At 38.3% G+C, this 16,726-nt stretch overlaps 2 protein-coding genes across 2 annotated transcripts in view; both read right to left on the bottom strand.

Annotated features, from left to right (window-relative positions):
- LOC130096212 (CNK3/IPCEF1 fusion protein-like) overlaps window positions 1–12,363 on the bottom strand; it is a 91,725-nt gene extending 79,362 nt beyond the window's left edge. The window contains exon 1 of the mRNA XM_056262896.1: window positions 12,172–12,363. Coding sequence (XP_056118871.1) covers window positions 12,172–12,223 — 52 coding nt within the window. The 5' untranslated portion in view covers window positions 12,224–12,363. The remainder of the gene's footprint in view (window positions 1–12,171) is intronic.
- A 2,151-nt stretch (window positions 12,364–14,514) lies between these two features.
- On the bottom strand, window positions 14,515–16,359 carry si:ch73-111k22.3 (pleckstrin homology-like domain-containing protein). The gene is made up of 2 exons (XM_056262671.1): window positions 16,166–16,359; window positions 14,515–14,855 (listed from the first exon to the last, which is right to left on the bottom strand). The coding sequence occupies exons 1-2, from the start codon at window positions 16,337–16,339 to the stop codon at window positions 14,640–14,642; spliced, it is 390 nt and encodes a 129-aa protein (XP_056118646.1). The 5' UTR covers window positions 16,340–16,359; the 3' UTR covers window positions 14,515–14,639.
- Between the last annotated feature and the right edge of the window lie 367 nt (window positions 16,360–16,726).

The following is a 16,726-nucleotide window of genomic DNA, read 5'->3' on the forward strand; positions in this document are numbered from 1 at the left end:
CTTTGTGGGGGGTAGACGCCCCTTTTAAAATCAAAGAGAAAGTGAGAAAAGGAGGCAAAGAGGGGTCAAAGGGCAGAGTTAGGGACTCCTGAATACCCCTACTGAGAGACAACAGCTGCATTTTCTGAGCTCAAAAAGAGAGACACAGTGTCAATGGAACCAGCAGAGAAAAGCTGCCACATACGAGAAAGAGTCAGCAATATTGGTCCACCAATGTAGTGAGAGCAAACTAACTTCAGCTTTTGTTATCTCTAATTCTCAGGGTATTTCGGTTAAATAATCTGGCAAGGCTAAAGGGATGCAGGCATGTGCCGTTCAGTGTGATGGACATGAACATTTGGTGATGAAGAAGTTGCTGTGCCGTGTGGATGTCTGTAAACTGGTGAAATGGTGAAGTGAAAAGGCAGGTTAAGTTTCTGACAGAGATATATCATTTCCAAATCAGAATCATTTTGAAAGAAGTTCCTTCTTCTCTAATCTTTGGGCTTTGACGGTCTCACGGTTCATAAGAGAAATGTGAATAAAACAGAAGATGAAAGCATATGTCTTCGGGTGGAGGACTGTTTACATGATCACATGCTCTACGTGCATTCATATCAAACATTAAAAGAATAGTTCACCCAAAAAAGATCATTACGATCCAAAAGGACCAGAAAACACCATATAAGCGTCATAAATATAACCCATTCGATGTATCTTCTCATGATTCATTCCAAGTCTTTTGAAGCCACAATAGCTTAGTGTGAGGATGTCAAACCGTTATTCACTGACAATCTTCTCTTCTGCTATCTAAATAAGGATGAGTATGATACAATAATGACAGGTGAACTGTCGTTTTAGGACAAACTAATAAGTGGAAGCTACCATCAAAAGATATCTGTTGAAAGCTGACCAAAATAAAAGTCCTCAAGAAGGATCCCTGTGACAACAACTTCTAATCTTGTTTAGAAAAATGCCTCAGATATAAACACTTACCCTGGTGGGTATATTTAGCTGAGATAATAACGTTCACAGTATCTCATGCTGTAGCAGTTAGGAAACTTGAAAAAGTTGGACTTTGACTTAATGCATGAGGTTTTTCACGCGGGCTGCATGGTGGCAAACAGCAAAGACTGTATATACACAAAGATTGGGAGTGGGAGAAAGTGCAACGCAAAATATGGTGGAATAAGTCCCGCCTAAATAAAAGAGCCAATTCACCCTTTGCAGCGAGTTTGATTGACAGGCGATCTGACCAATCCGCCAGGGATGGAAATTAACTTTTTTGTCCACCGGCCACTGTGGCTGGTGGATTTCAAAATCTACCAGCCACTCAATGTTTTTACCAGCCACTTTCTTGTTTTTAACCGACAATGTGTAACTGCATGTGAAAATTAATACTACACGAATACTTAAGCAGTTTATTTAATCTCAAGTCTCAATGAAATACTGACATTTTCTCTTTCTCTCACCCTCGGCCTCATCCACCTAATCTGTCATTTATTTTTGTTTTGATGATAATTTGAGCCAGCCTCCAAAAGTAAATAATCTGTCCTGTGATTTTTTTTCTCTCTCACACAACACTCTCCAGACACGGATTTATGAGCTATAGTATGTTGGTTGCCTTTACATTAGAATAATATTTAATATAATCTAGATATGAAATGGAATAAATAGCATTCAATACAAAATGAATATGTCTCATATATTGAAATCAAGTTTTATGTGATAAAATATTTGCTTTGTTGTGCATTAGAACCACATCAGGCATTTAGTACAAAATAATTTATTGAAGCATTCAGATACTTCACCACGTGACAGCAGCTAGGCTCCTGATTGGTTAACGCGGTGCGAATTGACGCCAAAGTTCAGATTTTTCAACTCGGGCGGCAGACGCGAATTCGCGTCAAACGCGTGAATGCACAAAAGCACTCAATAAAATCATGCGCGCGGAACGCGTCAGACGCTCGAACTTGCCGCGCGAATGAGGCGTATTCGCATCTACCACGGCGCGCTCTACACCTCATTCGCGCCGTAGGAATTTTTTACGCGCGTAACGCGTCTTTGCATTGACTTAACAATGAAATCACTCGCGCCAGACGCTCTATTCTCGTCTGGTGTGAACCCACCATGATGTTTTCTCTGCAGACCTCTACGCCTGCGATATAACGCCACATTTTTGTTTGAAGGTGTGCCTCCTCTAAAAGTGTCCGCCGTCCGGGTGAAACAGTATGCTATTTTTATTTACCCGCCACGGTGGCCGGTAGGTGAAAAGAGTTTACCCGCCACAACACAAAATCACCCGCATTTGGCTGGTGGCGGGTGCTAATTTCCATCCCTGCAATCCGCCATCCACCGGATCCGCCATTTTGTCCGACTAAGCAGTCAAGAGAGTTAGTAGATTAACATCGGTGGATTTGAACTTGAAAAAAACGGTGTGTACTGACGTCTTTCCGCAGTTAAAACAACATTCCTTCTGATGTTCATTCATGTTTATTTGATGCTATAAATTAACTAGAAGGAAAAGATGATCGGTTCACTAAAGCGCTACAGCGATCTGTTACAATACATTTAAAAAAAAAGCCACAAAACGGTATACATTTCTTTAAAAAAGGACCGAATTTGAAAGTTGAGACTATGAAAGTCATAGATATCCATAATAAAGGCTAGATGTCTCGTCCGCGCTGCTGGCAAATGGAGGTCGACGTCCGCACCTGGCGGCCATCTTGTCACAGGCAGCTCGCTCACTCGTAACATTGTGTTTTAACGGTGCATGTACCTTTTAAATAACCATAACTTGCTCAATTTTCTACCGATTTTCAAACGGTTTGGTTTGTTATAAACGTCAGAGATGTAGTTATGACACTGCATACTTATGAATAATAAGTGTATAAATAAATAATCATCCAGAATTATAGCCACGTTAATAACGTTTGTAAGAAACCAAACCGTTTGTAAATCCGTCAAGATTTCAACGAGATAAGAGTATTTGTGTTCGTGCTGATCACTCATCTTACATCAGGCACCACAGAGCCCGCCAGAAAGCTTGCCTGTGACAAGATGGCCGCCGGTGATGACGATAGAGACTCCGCCATAAGACATCTAGCCTTTATTATGGATATCTATGTCAAAAGTAAACTGAACCTGCGCTTAGGACTGCGCATGAGCACTAGCTGCTGAAAAATACACTTTTTTAACGCTATTTATTTAGCATTAGAAACTAATTTTATAAGACAGGTATTAGGGGTGGGCGCTATACCGGTATGAACGTGAATACCGGTATTATGTTGTGCCATGATATGGATTTTGCGATACCGAGGATACCGTATTCATAAATTCACATTTTGCAGTTATATTGTTTTGTTCAATTTGGTAGCCTACTCCTTACAACTGTTAACACTATGACTAATGACGATACAGAATCGAATACGCTGTTTAAGGACATGGCTGATTTGGCGCTTCATACGCGTGAAGTTGCTGAGGCGATTAACCGCTGTCCTGTGACGCGCTCAATGAAGGACCGTAACGTAGAACACATCGCTAGTGCTAAGCGGCTGTTCATAAAGGATGCATCTTTTGTGGTGGAATGGGAAATAACAAGGTAATGAGACGCAAGTTTGACTTTTAACTGGAGCGCAGCATTTTTAGAATGCCGTTTCATTTGCGAGACGCGGGTGCAACACCAAAACAAGTTCGTCAAGCACAAACAAACGTTAAAGTTCTAGGCTACTGTATGTTTGAGATGTCATGTTTTCATGAAGGTTGAAAGCTGCTGTTATTATCTTTGTTTTTACAAAACATTTACTGCTAATAATATTATCCACGTGGAGACATTTCCCCGCAATGTAACGTTAGGCTATTAATAACAGGACACGACACACACAAGCGCCCGCATACACACGACACACACATAAGCGCGCGCATACACACTGGTCCACTATCTTTGTGGGGACTCTCCATAGACGTAATGGGTTTTATACTGTACGAACTGTAGGCCTTTATTCTGTCTCCTTACACTAATGAATTAGTTTGTATGAAAATTTTCATTGTTTTTTTTCTTGTATACTTTTAAGTTCTATTTATTTGGTGCTTTGTTCAATCTCAAACCATTATTTTATTTTTATTATTAAGATGTCTGCATAAGAGTTAACTGTAATCTGTGCAAACATTAAACTTAAATTAAACGTCTCGCTTTGGTCTACACTGGAAGTGTTCTGCTCGCTCTGCTAAAGCTAAACTATTATTACTAAAACTGAAACTAAATAAAAAAAACAATATAGAAATGTGTTTGCAAAATAAAACTAAATAAAAACTAACAAAACCATTAATGAAACTAGCTAAAACTAAACTGAAATTTAAAGCAAAATTGAAAACGATATTAAAATAAAAACTAATTTAAAAAAGCAAAACTATAACAACAGATATTCCCAGAGACAGAGCACACCCGAAGACGGCTCTCACTCAGAAATCAATAAAGTCTTCATTCGCTGCCGGTTCTCATTATGACAAGACGAGCAAAAAGTGGAAAGACATAACAAGTGCATTCAGGCCTACCTCATGTTACACGTTTGCACTTTTTGAGAAAAAAAATGGCAAAAAAAAAAAAAAAAAACATTTCAGGTCTATGTCCAATGAAATGCCTCACCTGTTTCTAGTTATCTACTGTTAAAATACATATTTTGCCTGTAATTTAACTAAGATGTACTAAAATGTGATTCCAATTTTTTTTCTCATATCGCGATATAAAATCGATATCGTCCGGACAGTGAAAAATATCGTGATATGAATTTTTGCTCATATCGCCCACCCCTAACAGGTATAAAATATGACATGTAATCGTAAGCTTGGTGAACAGCTTTGGAGAATGTAATGTTTCCCCATTCAAAGAGATTTGATCTGCACATTAATGAAATAGCAGCCTGAGAGGCGTTTCAAAGATGGCCGCCGAGTGAAATGACTTGCCTTAAAGGGACTTTGGGAAACAGACACTGCAAAGCTCTCTAATCGTATCCACTGACCCCTCTTACATCCAAATGACTAACAAGTTCAAAAGCTCTGTATCAGAGAGCCAAAGCACTCGTGTTTCAGTTACAAATGAGAGAGTAGAGTGTCTCTCTTTCCTCCATGGCCTATGTTTCCCTCCCGGTCCCCTGTCCCGGTGGAGTCTCTCATTAACAGAGCTGGCCTGCTTCCCATGAGAGACAGGCGCTGAGAAAGTCAGCTTGTGTACAAAAGGCAGTAGCAGTGTGTATTTCCAAAGCTATCCTACTGAGCCTTTGGAAACCTGAAGAATGTTTATTGTTCTCCGTGTGCGACTGAAACTCTTCCAAGATTCCGAAACGGTCCCGAGCGTTACTCTTCCACTCCATATCGAGGCCTGCAGGAATCATACGTCAGTCCATTTTTTGCCCTTTAGAAGAAGTGTATAAGGAGGGAAATATGCAAACAAAATATTTTCACCTAAAACAAATCATGCGTCACACTGAGGACTTCACAGACTGTCCTCCCTCCTGCCTGATCAAGTGGATCCACAAATATCTTATTTTCAAAAGAGAATGAATTCATTTGTATCGCAACCACTTAAAAAAATGGAGATTTTCCCGCTAGTACTTCCAGTTACCACTAAGTAGCCAGTTTTATCTTGCACTTTAACCTCCCATTGAATAACCATTCAAATGCCTCTCTGTTGAAACTCCAAGCTGTATCTGCATTAGGAAGCACAACAAAGAAACAGTATTACAATACTCCAGCTGCACCTTTCCCTCTAGTCGAGAAACACACATGTAAGTATGCTAATTCCAGCTAAGTAATGCTAATACCAACACAATGGAAGTGCATGGCATGTTGTATACTCATATGTGGTTTACAAACCTCACTTCTCAGTGGGTAGATAGATTTACCTTCAAATGTATGCGACGTTAAACCTCAGTGTTGTTATTCACATGATTTTTTTCTTGTTGCTGAAAGCAAAGCGCAAACCTAGCTTTGCAGACGATTTCAGAAAAATCATGATTGCGACGAGCAGTAATCTGTCACAACCCAGCTAACGTTCTAGCGTGGTTTTCTCAAAGCGCACCTCTTTTTCACAAGGGTTGCAAACAACTCTCGTTCTTTGTTTTTCTCTCAGTTACAATTGATAGGCTAATCGCTCAGTGCGCTAACTTACCACACAGCTAGTTGTTAAGCCTCATAGCTTAGCCTATAACCTAAGCAAATGTTCAATTTCTATATAAATTATACATGTTTGTTTGACCAGAAATATTTGTTTCTGTCTTAGGCAGAATCGACTGAATTATTGCATGGCTCACTGTCTTGCAAAGTTAAAACTGCCTTCACATATAAGTTGTAAAGATGTAGAGCCATCATTGTTTAACTTCAAGTTTTTGTTTTTTTGACAAAAGTCAATCCTGCTTTTTAACAAAATATATGGCACAAAGCTTTTCACTATCAAAACAGCCTATTCAGCTTGGCTGGCCTTGTCATTTACTAGCGTATCCACTGTTTAGCCAGCCTTCACTACGGTCAGCTCATCACTGTGGACACGTGCTCAGTTGTCTGAGCTGTGAATAAGTGAAGTTTGGCACACATTCCTCAGCCTGGGGGGTCAATCGAGGGAATGTTTGCTCCGCCCCTCCTCACCCACTAAAAACAAGTGTGTGCATGGAAAGCAAGAGTGGATGAAAGAAACATATGGTGCATTTTGGTGTCCCTTTCAATGGTGACGTGACATCAGTCTTCTTCATCGGCAGGAGATGAGGGACTTGTAACAAAGGCAGTATTGGGGGGTGGGGCAGAGAGTAAGGGAGGGAAAAGAAAATTTCCTCCATCCAGACCCTCCAGAACTCAACAAAGCATCCACATAGTCGGCTGTCTGCCTGAAGCTCTGCGTGTGTATTCTGGGGTAATTCCAGCAGTGACATAACAGCTTCCTGTTCGAGAGAGTTTGAGCTCATTGAGACTCAATTATCCTGATGGTGCCTGAATAATACTGTTGAATAGGGACACTCTCTTTTTGTAGTGGTCAAATAATAAAAAAACAGGATTTATTTCACATGCGACATATCAGAAATCATTTACATACATAAGTCTTAAATGTGCAGTAACACAATCTAAAATTATGATGCAAGACACCTTGACTATAGGATATTTCGGGGGAAATATGAAGTGTAGGACATGGCCCCTTTAAAACCCAATTAAGATAAGTGGTGCTAATCCATACAGAAGTGTAAAAGCAGAGTCAGGTTATGAGAGCAGAGCGCATCAGTGAGAGTACATCAGCTTGCTAATGAGTCATCTTAAGTAAGTCATCACCTGCTGTAAGCAGCTGCAAGTCAAGCCGAGGCATTTCTCAGCAGTTACATGTGCCACACAGGAATTAAATAAGATATATGAACTTGGAATGAACTGGGACGGACAGATGGAAAGAGACAGACAGACCAATATATAGAGACAGACAGGCAGACAGACAGACCAATATATAGAGACAAACAGACAAACAGACCAATATTTAGAGAAAGACAGGCAGACAGACAGGCAGACCAATATATAGAGACAGACAGGCAGACCAATATATAGAGACAGACAGGCAGACCAATATATAGAGACAGACAGACAGACAGACCAATATATAGAGACAGACAGGCAGACCAATATATAGAGACAAACAGACAGACAGACAGACAGACCAATATATACAGAGAAAGACAGGCAGACAGGCAGGCAGACCAATATATAGAGACAGACAGGCAGACAGACAGGCAGACCAATATATAGAGACAGACAGACAGACCAACATTTAGAGAAAGACAGGCAGACAGACAGACCAATATATAGAGACACGCAGACAGACAGACAGACCAATATATAGAGACAGACAGGCAGACACACCGACCAATAAAGAGACAGACAGACAGACAGGCAGGCAGACAGATAGACAGACCAACATATAGAGACAGACAGACATATAAAGACAGACAGACCAATATATAGAGACAGACAGGCAGACAGACAGACCAATATAGAGACAGGCAGACAGACAGACAGACAGACAGACCAATATATAGAGACAGACAGACAGACCAATATATAGAGACAGACAGGCAGACATACAGACAGACAGACAGACCAATATATAGAGACAGACAGGCAGACAGACAGGCAGACAGACCAATATATAGAGACAGACAGTTAGATAAAGACAAACAGACCAATATATAGAGACAGACAGAGAAATATAGAGACAGACAGCCAGACAGACCAATATATAGAGACAGACAGACAGACAGACAGACCAATAGATAGAGACAGACAGGCAGACAGACAGACCAGTAGATAGAGACAGACAGATAGATAGATAGACAGACAGACAGACAGACAGACAGACAGACAGACAGACAGATAGACAAATATACTAATAGATAGAGACAGACAGACAGACAGTCTGACAGATAAATATAGATAGACAGATAAGTCTTTATCTGTCTGACAGATAAAGACAGACAGAAAGACAGACCAATATATAGAGACAGACAGACAGACAGACCAATAGATAGAGACAGACAGATAGATAGACAGGCAGACAGACAGACAGATAGACAGGCCAATATATAGAGACAGACAGACAGACCAATAGAGACAGACAGACAGACAGATAAACAGACAGACAGATAAAGACAGACAGACAGACATACCAATATATAGAGACAGACAGACCAATATATAGAGACAGACAGATAGATAGACAGGCAGACAGACAGACAGGCCAATATATAGAGACAGAAAGATAGACAGACAGACAGACAAACAGACCAATATATAGAGACAGGCAGACAGACAGACAGACCAATAGATAGAGACAGACAGATAGATAGAGAGACAGACAGATAGACAAATATACCAATAGATAGAGACAGAAAGATAGACAGACAGACAGACAGACCAATAGATAGAGACAGAAAGATAGACAGACAGACAGACAGACTTGGGGTTAGTCTGCCAGGACTGTCACCTGTCTCTTTACTGGAGTGGGGGCGGAGCTAAAGTGTGTTTGTGTCTGCATGTGTATGAGTCAGAGTCAATGTTGCTTACAAAGACGAAACTGCCGTCTCCGCCTGATACACAAACAGCCCAACCGCAGTCACGCAACTCACCCATGTGTGACAACAATTCATGGACGAGTCCCAAATGAACCGGCACGACAGCGATGAGTCTGTGTTAACGTGATGATGAGAGGAAGGTGTGGCCAGGATGTACAGAGGAGATTTAATCACTAAAAGGAAAAACTCGTCCTCTGTACTGAGTGAAGTATGTCAGTCTGGTGAAACAGCGGGCGTGTTCCTGCACGATTCCCGCCGATAGCAGATCATTACATCAACAGCTTCAGGCAATGTGGCATATTTCAGCCGAATGTTTTTCTCCACCTGATTCATGTGAGTGGCATATGGGTTATACATATGCAATATTTGTTACAGTGTGAAAGCAGCACTTGTATTTAACCGAGGAGGGGACTCGCAAACATATTTGTATTGCTAAGTCCAAATGTCATTGAAACTGCAGTCACGTTTGGCTAATTATCCACTAATTTCCAGCAGATTGCTTCAAAAGCAAACAATTTTTATGGCTAATAAAATACATACCAGGGTGCAGTAAACCTGCCGACTGGGAGCCGGTGTGTGAGCGAGACCTCATGAGGGCATGTAAACAGTCAGTAACGGTTAGTAATGCTGCTAGTTTTATCAGTAACTGCAGGATTCAAATGTAAACACAAGGCCGCATGCTTGAGTCCTGGATCTGTGACGTTTGCTGACTCGCTGGGAAACCAAATATATGAACTATAGAGAACTATATAGTGTTTATATATATATGAAAATCTTTTGCACTTTCTATTCATCAAAGAATCCTAAAAAAAAAAAAAACTTTTTTGAATGATAACTTATAAACCTTTAAAAGACACACCTACTGTGAGCTACAAGGTTGTTAATCCATGGTATAATTTGCTTCTGCTGAAGCTGTCAGCTCGCATTATTTCAACTTAGTTTTAAAATAATCATGTTGAACAGTGGAATTCCTAGCGAAAATGTACATTACCCATGATGCCGTACAGAAAATTACACCAATCAGAGAGTCGAAAAAAGCAACACACTTTAGCTCCGCCCACTCCCATGAAGCACTGCGAATGATCTAATCGAGTTGGTCACCAAATACTTAAATATTTGTCAATATATATGTGTATAAAGTATATTGTTTTTTTACATATATAATCAACATTTCTAAATTAGTAGTTTTATGTTTCTCAGTCGTCTGTTCGCAATGCTTCATGGGATTGCAGTTCTTTCCCGTCACTAAAACTGTTAAGTACACAGTCCTGTACATATGTCTTTTTCAAAAATTACAAAAACTGTTTTGCTTCAAATCAAAGTTTGTAGTGTCGTGGCTTGGTCCGTAGCTTATGACGCTTTAACAAAGACTTTCTTTATAATCTCTTTGGGAAAAATGAAAGGAAAAAACTTCGGGAACCAGCGCCGCTGATAAAGGGGACAGGCGCTAATGCACTCCATTATCAGCCAGTGTTGATTAATAGAAGTATACAGACTGATATGTCTGTTTTCATCCAGTCAGTTTAATGATGGCAGCTGATCCAAGATCAGTACACTCGCTTTAAGCCATGCTAGAGACCCGAGTATATCACATCTGCTGACTTCAGCATTGTCTGAGGCAGCTTTTATTGTCTCCAACTGGCGTCAGGAGAGATACGCTAGTCCTTCATTAGCATTAGCAAACTTTTACCAGAGTCTGAACAGCAGGTTTAGGACCTTTAAGGTGGTTCAGTTTATAATTAGATGCATCTGCTGAAAAGTTCTCTCTGTTTAGATGTGTGAGAAGAATGGCTTGGACCAAAACCATCTCAGAAGTCTTTCACATCACATGACCAGACATTTCTGGTTAGCAGAGAATTATAGGTATTTCATATTGTGGTGGACCTGGACGCTTTACTCAAGGTCTCTGCTAAGTGACAGTTTTTATGGTTTTTATGTTGTTTCAGGCATTTGGAGCAGGATGGAGAGCATGTATTGAAACGTAATAATTGCAACACACAAATAATTGCAAGACTTCCAGAATTAAACAAGGATGTAATATCATGTTTGGTCTAACACAGACACATGGCGTTCATGACATCTGTTGCTTTAACCTCATCAGGCTTTTTTCTTCACTGTCATAATCCAATATAACTCTAACAACAACCAATGAATGAGATGGAAATGGAAATAATGTCTAAAACAGTTCTTAAAATGACCCATAATGATGTATAACATCTTTTACTATTGAAATAAGTGCTAACAACATTGACATTCAAATGACAAGAAGTCCAACCTACACAAAGTAATTTGCTTATATGCAAATAATTGATCGACTCTTCAATGGAATAATGTACAGGGAGTGAAAATTTCCATTCCTGCAATGTATTACTTTTTGATAAATTAAGAAGTGGTCTATTATAAGAAAGTTAGGCTTTTACCGATCAGTTAATTAAAAAATACCAACTGATATTGTAATATTTGCAGTGGATAGTTTATGTAAGGATGGTGTAATGATAATATAATGATTGTAGGAGCTATTAAACGCTATTACTTAAAATTGTTGTAGCCTATATCACAAAACTGTAAACAACACTCTATGCATGGTCATCAATATGATCTCTCTTGTCGGATATGAAAGGTTTGGCAGAAGGTTAGTTTTGATTATATGCTTTGGGAGGAATAAATAAACATTTGAGTTTCTGTGTTTGGTTAGGGATGTAGATTTTGCCCTTACAAACATTTACCATGGTAACCATAGTTTCTGACAGAAGATAATTTTGTTTGTTTAACTTAAAAAAAGTGAGTTACCGGTTGCCTTTAAATGTTGAGTTCATTGAAATAAAACAACAAAGGAGATAGATTTAATAAAAAGAAACTCAAAATATTGTCTGAACATTACATATTAATCATCTAAGCTGATTCAACAAAAGATAAAAAGTTGTGATAAATCATGAAAATAATTTTTACAGTGTTGTTTTTACAATACAACTGCAAAGCCTATTTAAATACTTAATGCATATAGCCTATATATATATATATATATATATATATAATGAAGTGTGTATTAGCCTATTAAAGTGGTTTAAATTCGAGAACCAAGTAATTCAGTTCGTACCTCTGATCCAGTCCACAACCTGAGTCGCTGTCCACTTGGTTATCGGCTCCATTCTTCTAATTCAGATGTTCAGAAACTTTCGGCCAAGTTCTCAAACTGAAATAAAGTTTCCCACTTGCGCGTCCTTTCTCATCTCTAACAACTGAACACTGATGATCGGATCACAGGAACAGCACTGAAGCTCGACACACACACAGACCGAAACTAAACACGAGAGAGAGAGAGAGAGAGAGAGAGAGCGGCGGATCATGTTACACTCAAAGGTCAAATTTATATCGCTCCTAGTCGTCTGAATGGGTCAGTGAGGGTCAAACACACGACTCGCCGTTTCATGTGAGAAACTTTATTCCTAAACATCTGACGTCCATTTAGAAGTCTGTAATGTCTCAAAACACAATAACGCATATAGGTTCGGTAAGATGTTTTGTTTTTGAAAAAAGTCTCTTCTGCTCACCACCAAGGCATAGTGTGATCGAAAATACAGTGAAAACAGTATTGTGAAATATTATTACATTTAAAAAAAAAAAAAGTTCTATTTTAATATAGCATTTTTCTTTATTCCTGTCATCAAAGCTGAATTTTCAGCATTACTCCAGTCTTCAGTGTCACATGATCCTTTAGAAATCATTATAGTATGATAATTTAACGATTCTTCTTTTTCTTATTATTATTATCAATGTTAAAAACAGTTTTGCTGCCTAATAGTTTTTTTTTTTTTGTGGAAATCATGATACGTTTTTCAGCATTCTTTGATGAATAGTGAGTTCAAAAGAGCAGCATTTATTTGGAATATTTTTTTCAACAATTGTATTTTGTCACTTTTGTACAATTTCCTGCATCAGTCGTGTATTGTAGGCTAATGTATATTGAAGTTTATATATATATATATATATATAATAACAATACATAAATAGGCCTACAATAATATTTAATAAAAAATAAAACATTTAAATCTTAATTTATTGCTTTTAAAATGTTTATTTATTTAAAACGTACTATTCGATTAAACTTTTCTTTTTTTTTATCAGATGTCTCCACAGCACCTGGCATTTCTCACTCTTGTTATTACATTAAATTCATGTTGTATTTCTTTACATGCAGGACAAAATAGGCTACTGTGCATGCAATGCACTTTTGGACAGTTCATGCAATATCCTGGGAGCTAAATAAAGGTAAAACTTTTCAATTAAGTTCATTTAACTTTTCTAATAAAGTTGTGAATGGGTATGAGTGAAACTGGTTTGTATGCTGGTCTGGGTATTTGAGTTTGAGATTTCCCAGTGAAAGTCCATTATTTGCACCGCACCGTCCTCTACTGGCCAGAGTTTAAAAGTACAGTTGAAAAACCTTCTGATTAATCATCATCTCAATCTTGCTCAGGTCAGGTGTGAGCTTTCTTTCTTTCTTAAAGTCCTCCTGTAGTCAAACGTATCTTTGATCACCAAAATTACATATTTAAACGTTTTTTTTCTTCATGCCTTAAAATAGATTGAATGTAACTCTACACCCTTGCCTCATTTAGTATACGAGGTTCTATGAATATGCAAATGAGCCCCGCCTCCACTCACTCACACCAGCTCAGAGATCCACTCGTTGACGATCACACGTTGACCTGATTGGTTACAAAGTAGTTTGCGACGTCAGAAACACCAGCGATTTCAAACCGCGGTTTTTGAGACTGTCTTTGGTTCACTGCAGTTTTAAGCAGAAAATACTCAGCAATGGTGTTGACATGAATCTGCACATGTTTTTTCTTAAAGCATATTAAACACACCACATAGACATATAAACAACATTAAATAGGCCTACTTGATTTTCATCACAGGGGGACTTGTGATGAAATGTTATATTTTTCATGCATGTGAACCCTTGAATTCAATAGTCATCTGTATGTAGATGCATTTTTTTTATTTCATAGTAAATTGTAGTAGTAAATTTGTTTCATAGTATTCAAATTTCAGCAACAGTTCTAATTTTTCCTCCATTATTATGCAACTGCACGCACTAAAAGCAGGTTTTCATACTTTTAGTTTTAGTTATTTTAGTACTTCAACTTAAACTAACCAAAAAAACAGAAATACTGAAATAAAGTACGATCACGTTTCTTATTAATTTGATTTCAGTTAATGTTTGTTTTATTTAACGATAATAACCCTGACTCATAACATCAACATTTAACATTTCAACTGTATATTTAAGATAAACAATCACTGAAAACAAGCAATGTGCTTTATTATAACATATAAAGCATATTCAGTTAAAACATTTTCGAAAAATAAAGTAGAACTATTGAAAAACAAATATCTCAAAAATATCTTATCATATAAAACATGTTTCACTTGTTTAAAAATAAAGATTGCGTGTCTGGATTATACATCAGAAGAGCATCTTTCTTAGACATTTCAAGAAGAAAGTAAAAACAATATGATGTAGAAAACTATAAAATCTCTATGGTGGGAAGCATGGGTCTATTGCACAACACATGCTTTGGCGCTGTGCTGTTCTGAGCTCAGCTGTGCCTCACATATGGCGGTCACCCACGCCTGCTGCTCTTCTGCTCCCCCGGCCCGCAGCTTGAAGGTGCGTTTGCTGTCCTTTGGTGTGATTTCCCAGCCTAATGGCCCATCATAATCCTCCAGCATCTTCACTCTTGCTCCAATCAGATTAATGGCCTTTTCTGCGGACTAGACAAAGATGCATAGGAGCAGTTAAAAATGTCAACGTGTACCGTTGGTTGATGGGAAAAGAAAAGCATTTTTTTTTCTCTATGTGTGCCAGTGTTAAAGGGATATCTCACCCAAAAATGAAAATGTTGTCATCACTTACTCACCCTTATTCCAAACCTGTATGAGTTTGTTTCTCCTGCTGAACACAAAAGAAGATATTTCGAAGAACTTCAGTTCAAACCGTTGTTGGGCCCTATTGACTTTGACTTTTTTTCCTACTATTGAAGTAAATGGGGACCATTCAATTGTTTGATTATCAACATTCTTCAAAATATCTTTTGTGTTCAGCAGAAGAAAGAAACTCATGCAGGTTTGGAACAACTTGAGAGTGAGTAAGTGATGACATTTTCATTTTGGGGTGAACTATCCCTTTAAGGCCCATTCATAACAATGACTATAACTAACGTATAATGGCACAAAGAAACGATATGGTTGGAATCACTTTCACAAGGATTTTTTTTTTTTTTTTTTGAGCTGAGGAAAGATACAAACATTGACAGCCATTTAATCCATCTTGCTTTAAAGTGGTAGTTCACCCCAAAATGAAAATGATGTAATTAATTAATCACCCTCATGTCGTTCCAAACCCGTAAGACTTTCGTTCATCTTTGAAACACAAATGAAGATCTTAATAATGATTCAAAAGTTCATAAAGAGCTCATAAAACTAATCCATATGAATTGAGTGGTTTAGTACAAATTTCCTTGAAGAAACAAATTTAATTTGGGCTTTTATTCGCATATATCATCATAATCATATAAAGCGATCATGTCTCAGAAAAACTTTTTTACGATCTCTTTATGCACTTTTTGAAGTGTCAAAGTGGTAGTTGCGTAGCTGTCAATGAAGGGACAGAAAACCCTTAGATTTCATGAAAAGGTCTTCATTTGTGTTCCGAAAGTGAAATAACAGTCATTTTTCATTTTTGGCTGAACTATCACTTTAAAGAGCTCGGGCATAGTATAGTATCGTTCTTTATTGGCGGGAACGGGCCTTCACAGGCTCATAACCATAACGAAGAGCGTCTCCATTAGCAGGCGTTGCCATGGTAACTTAACAACAACATGGCGAGAAGAAACTCAATCCGTGGCATTTACATATTAATTATTTAACCTGCTAAAACAGTATCTGAACTAGACCGCATCCACACCACTCTGGCAGGCGTGCCGAATTAATGCTGATAAGCTGATCACTGTTATACGTTTCTTAAGAGCCCGGCAGGACTGCGAGGCTCAATGATAATGATGAGCAAAATTATTCACTCTTACCTTTTCATTACAACCATAGATAAGCTGCCCATCTTCTCTGATATGAAACCATATCAATTTCCAGCGCCCGGTGTAGTGCGTTTTCTTAAATAACCATCCTTCTTTCCACACGTCGTTTTCTTTTGGATGGGTTTCATCAGTTTTGCCGTTAGAGGTCGCCGCTTCTGAAGCCATTACTCTGAGACGTTCTTCTGCACGCGCATGCGCAAGACTTAATACAAGTCTTTTATTTTTGATGTAGTTAGAAGGAATATAAACTAAATTCAAATATAAATAATTAAATATATAAATAATGACAACAAATAGGCGGCTTTAATTAAATAGTGTTAATAATATTTACAGGGTTCTCTCACAGTCATGCAAAATCTGGAAATATCAGGGGGGGGGGGGGGGGGGGGTATGCAAATATATAGACTGTAATATTTAATTAAGCAATGTTTAATCAAGTTACTACTGGTGGTGAGTTTAATATCTAATTAATACGACTGGAAAGGTAATGTTTTATTTTGTTTTGCTTGCCTGTGTCCAAAAAAGTTACGTTAAACCCAAATATAACATTTT

This window comes from Rhinichthys klamathensis, unplaced genomic scaffold, assembly GCF_029890125.1.
Source record: "Rhinichthys klamathensis goyatoka isolate OS25496 unplaced genomic scaffold, OSU_Roscu_1.1 h1tg000196l_1, whole genome shotgun sequence".
Taxonomy (NCBI): domain Eukaryota; kingdom Metazoa; phylum Chordata; class Actinopteri; order Cypriniformes; family Leuciscidae; genus Rhinichthys; species Rhinichthys klamathensis.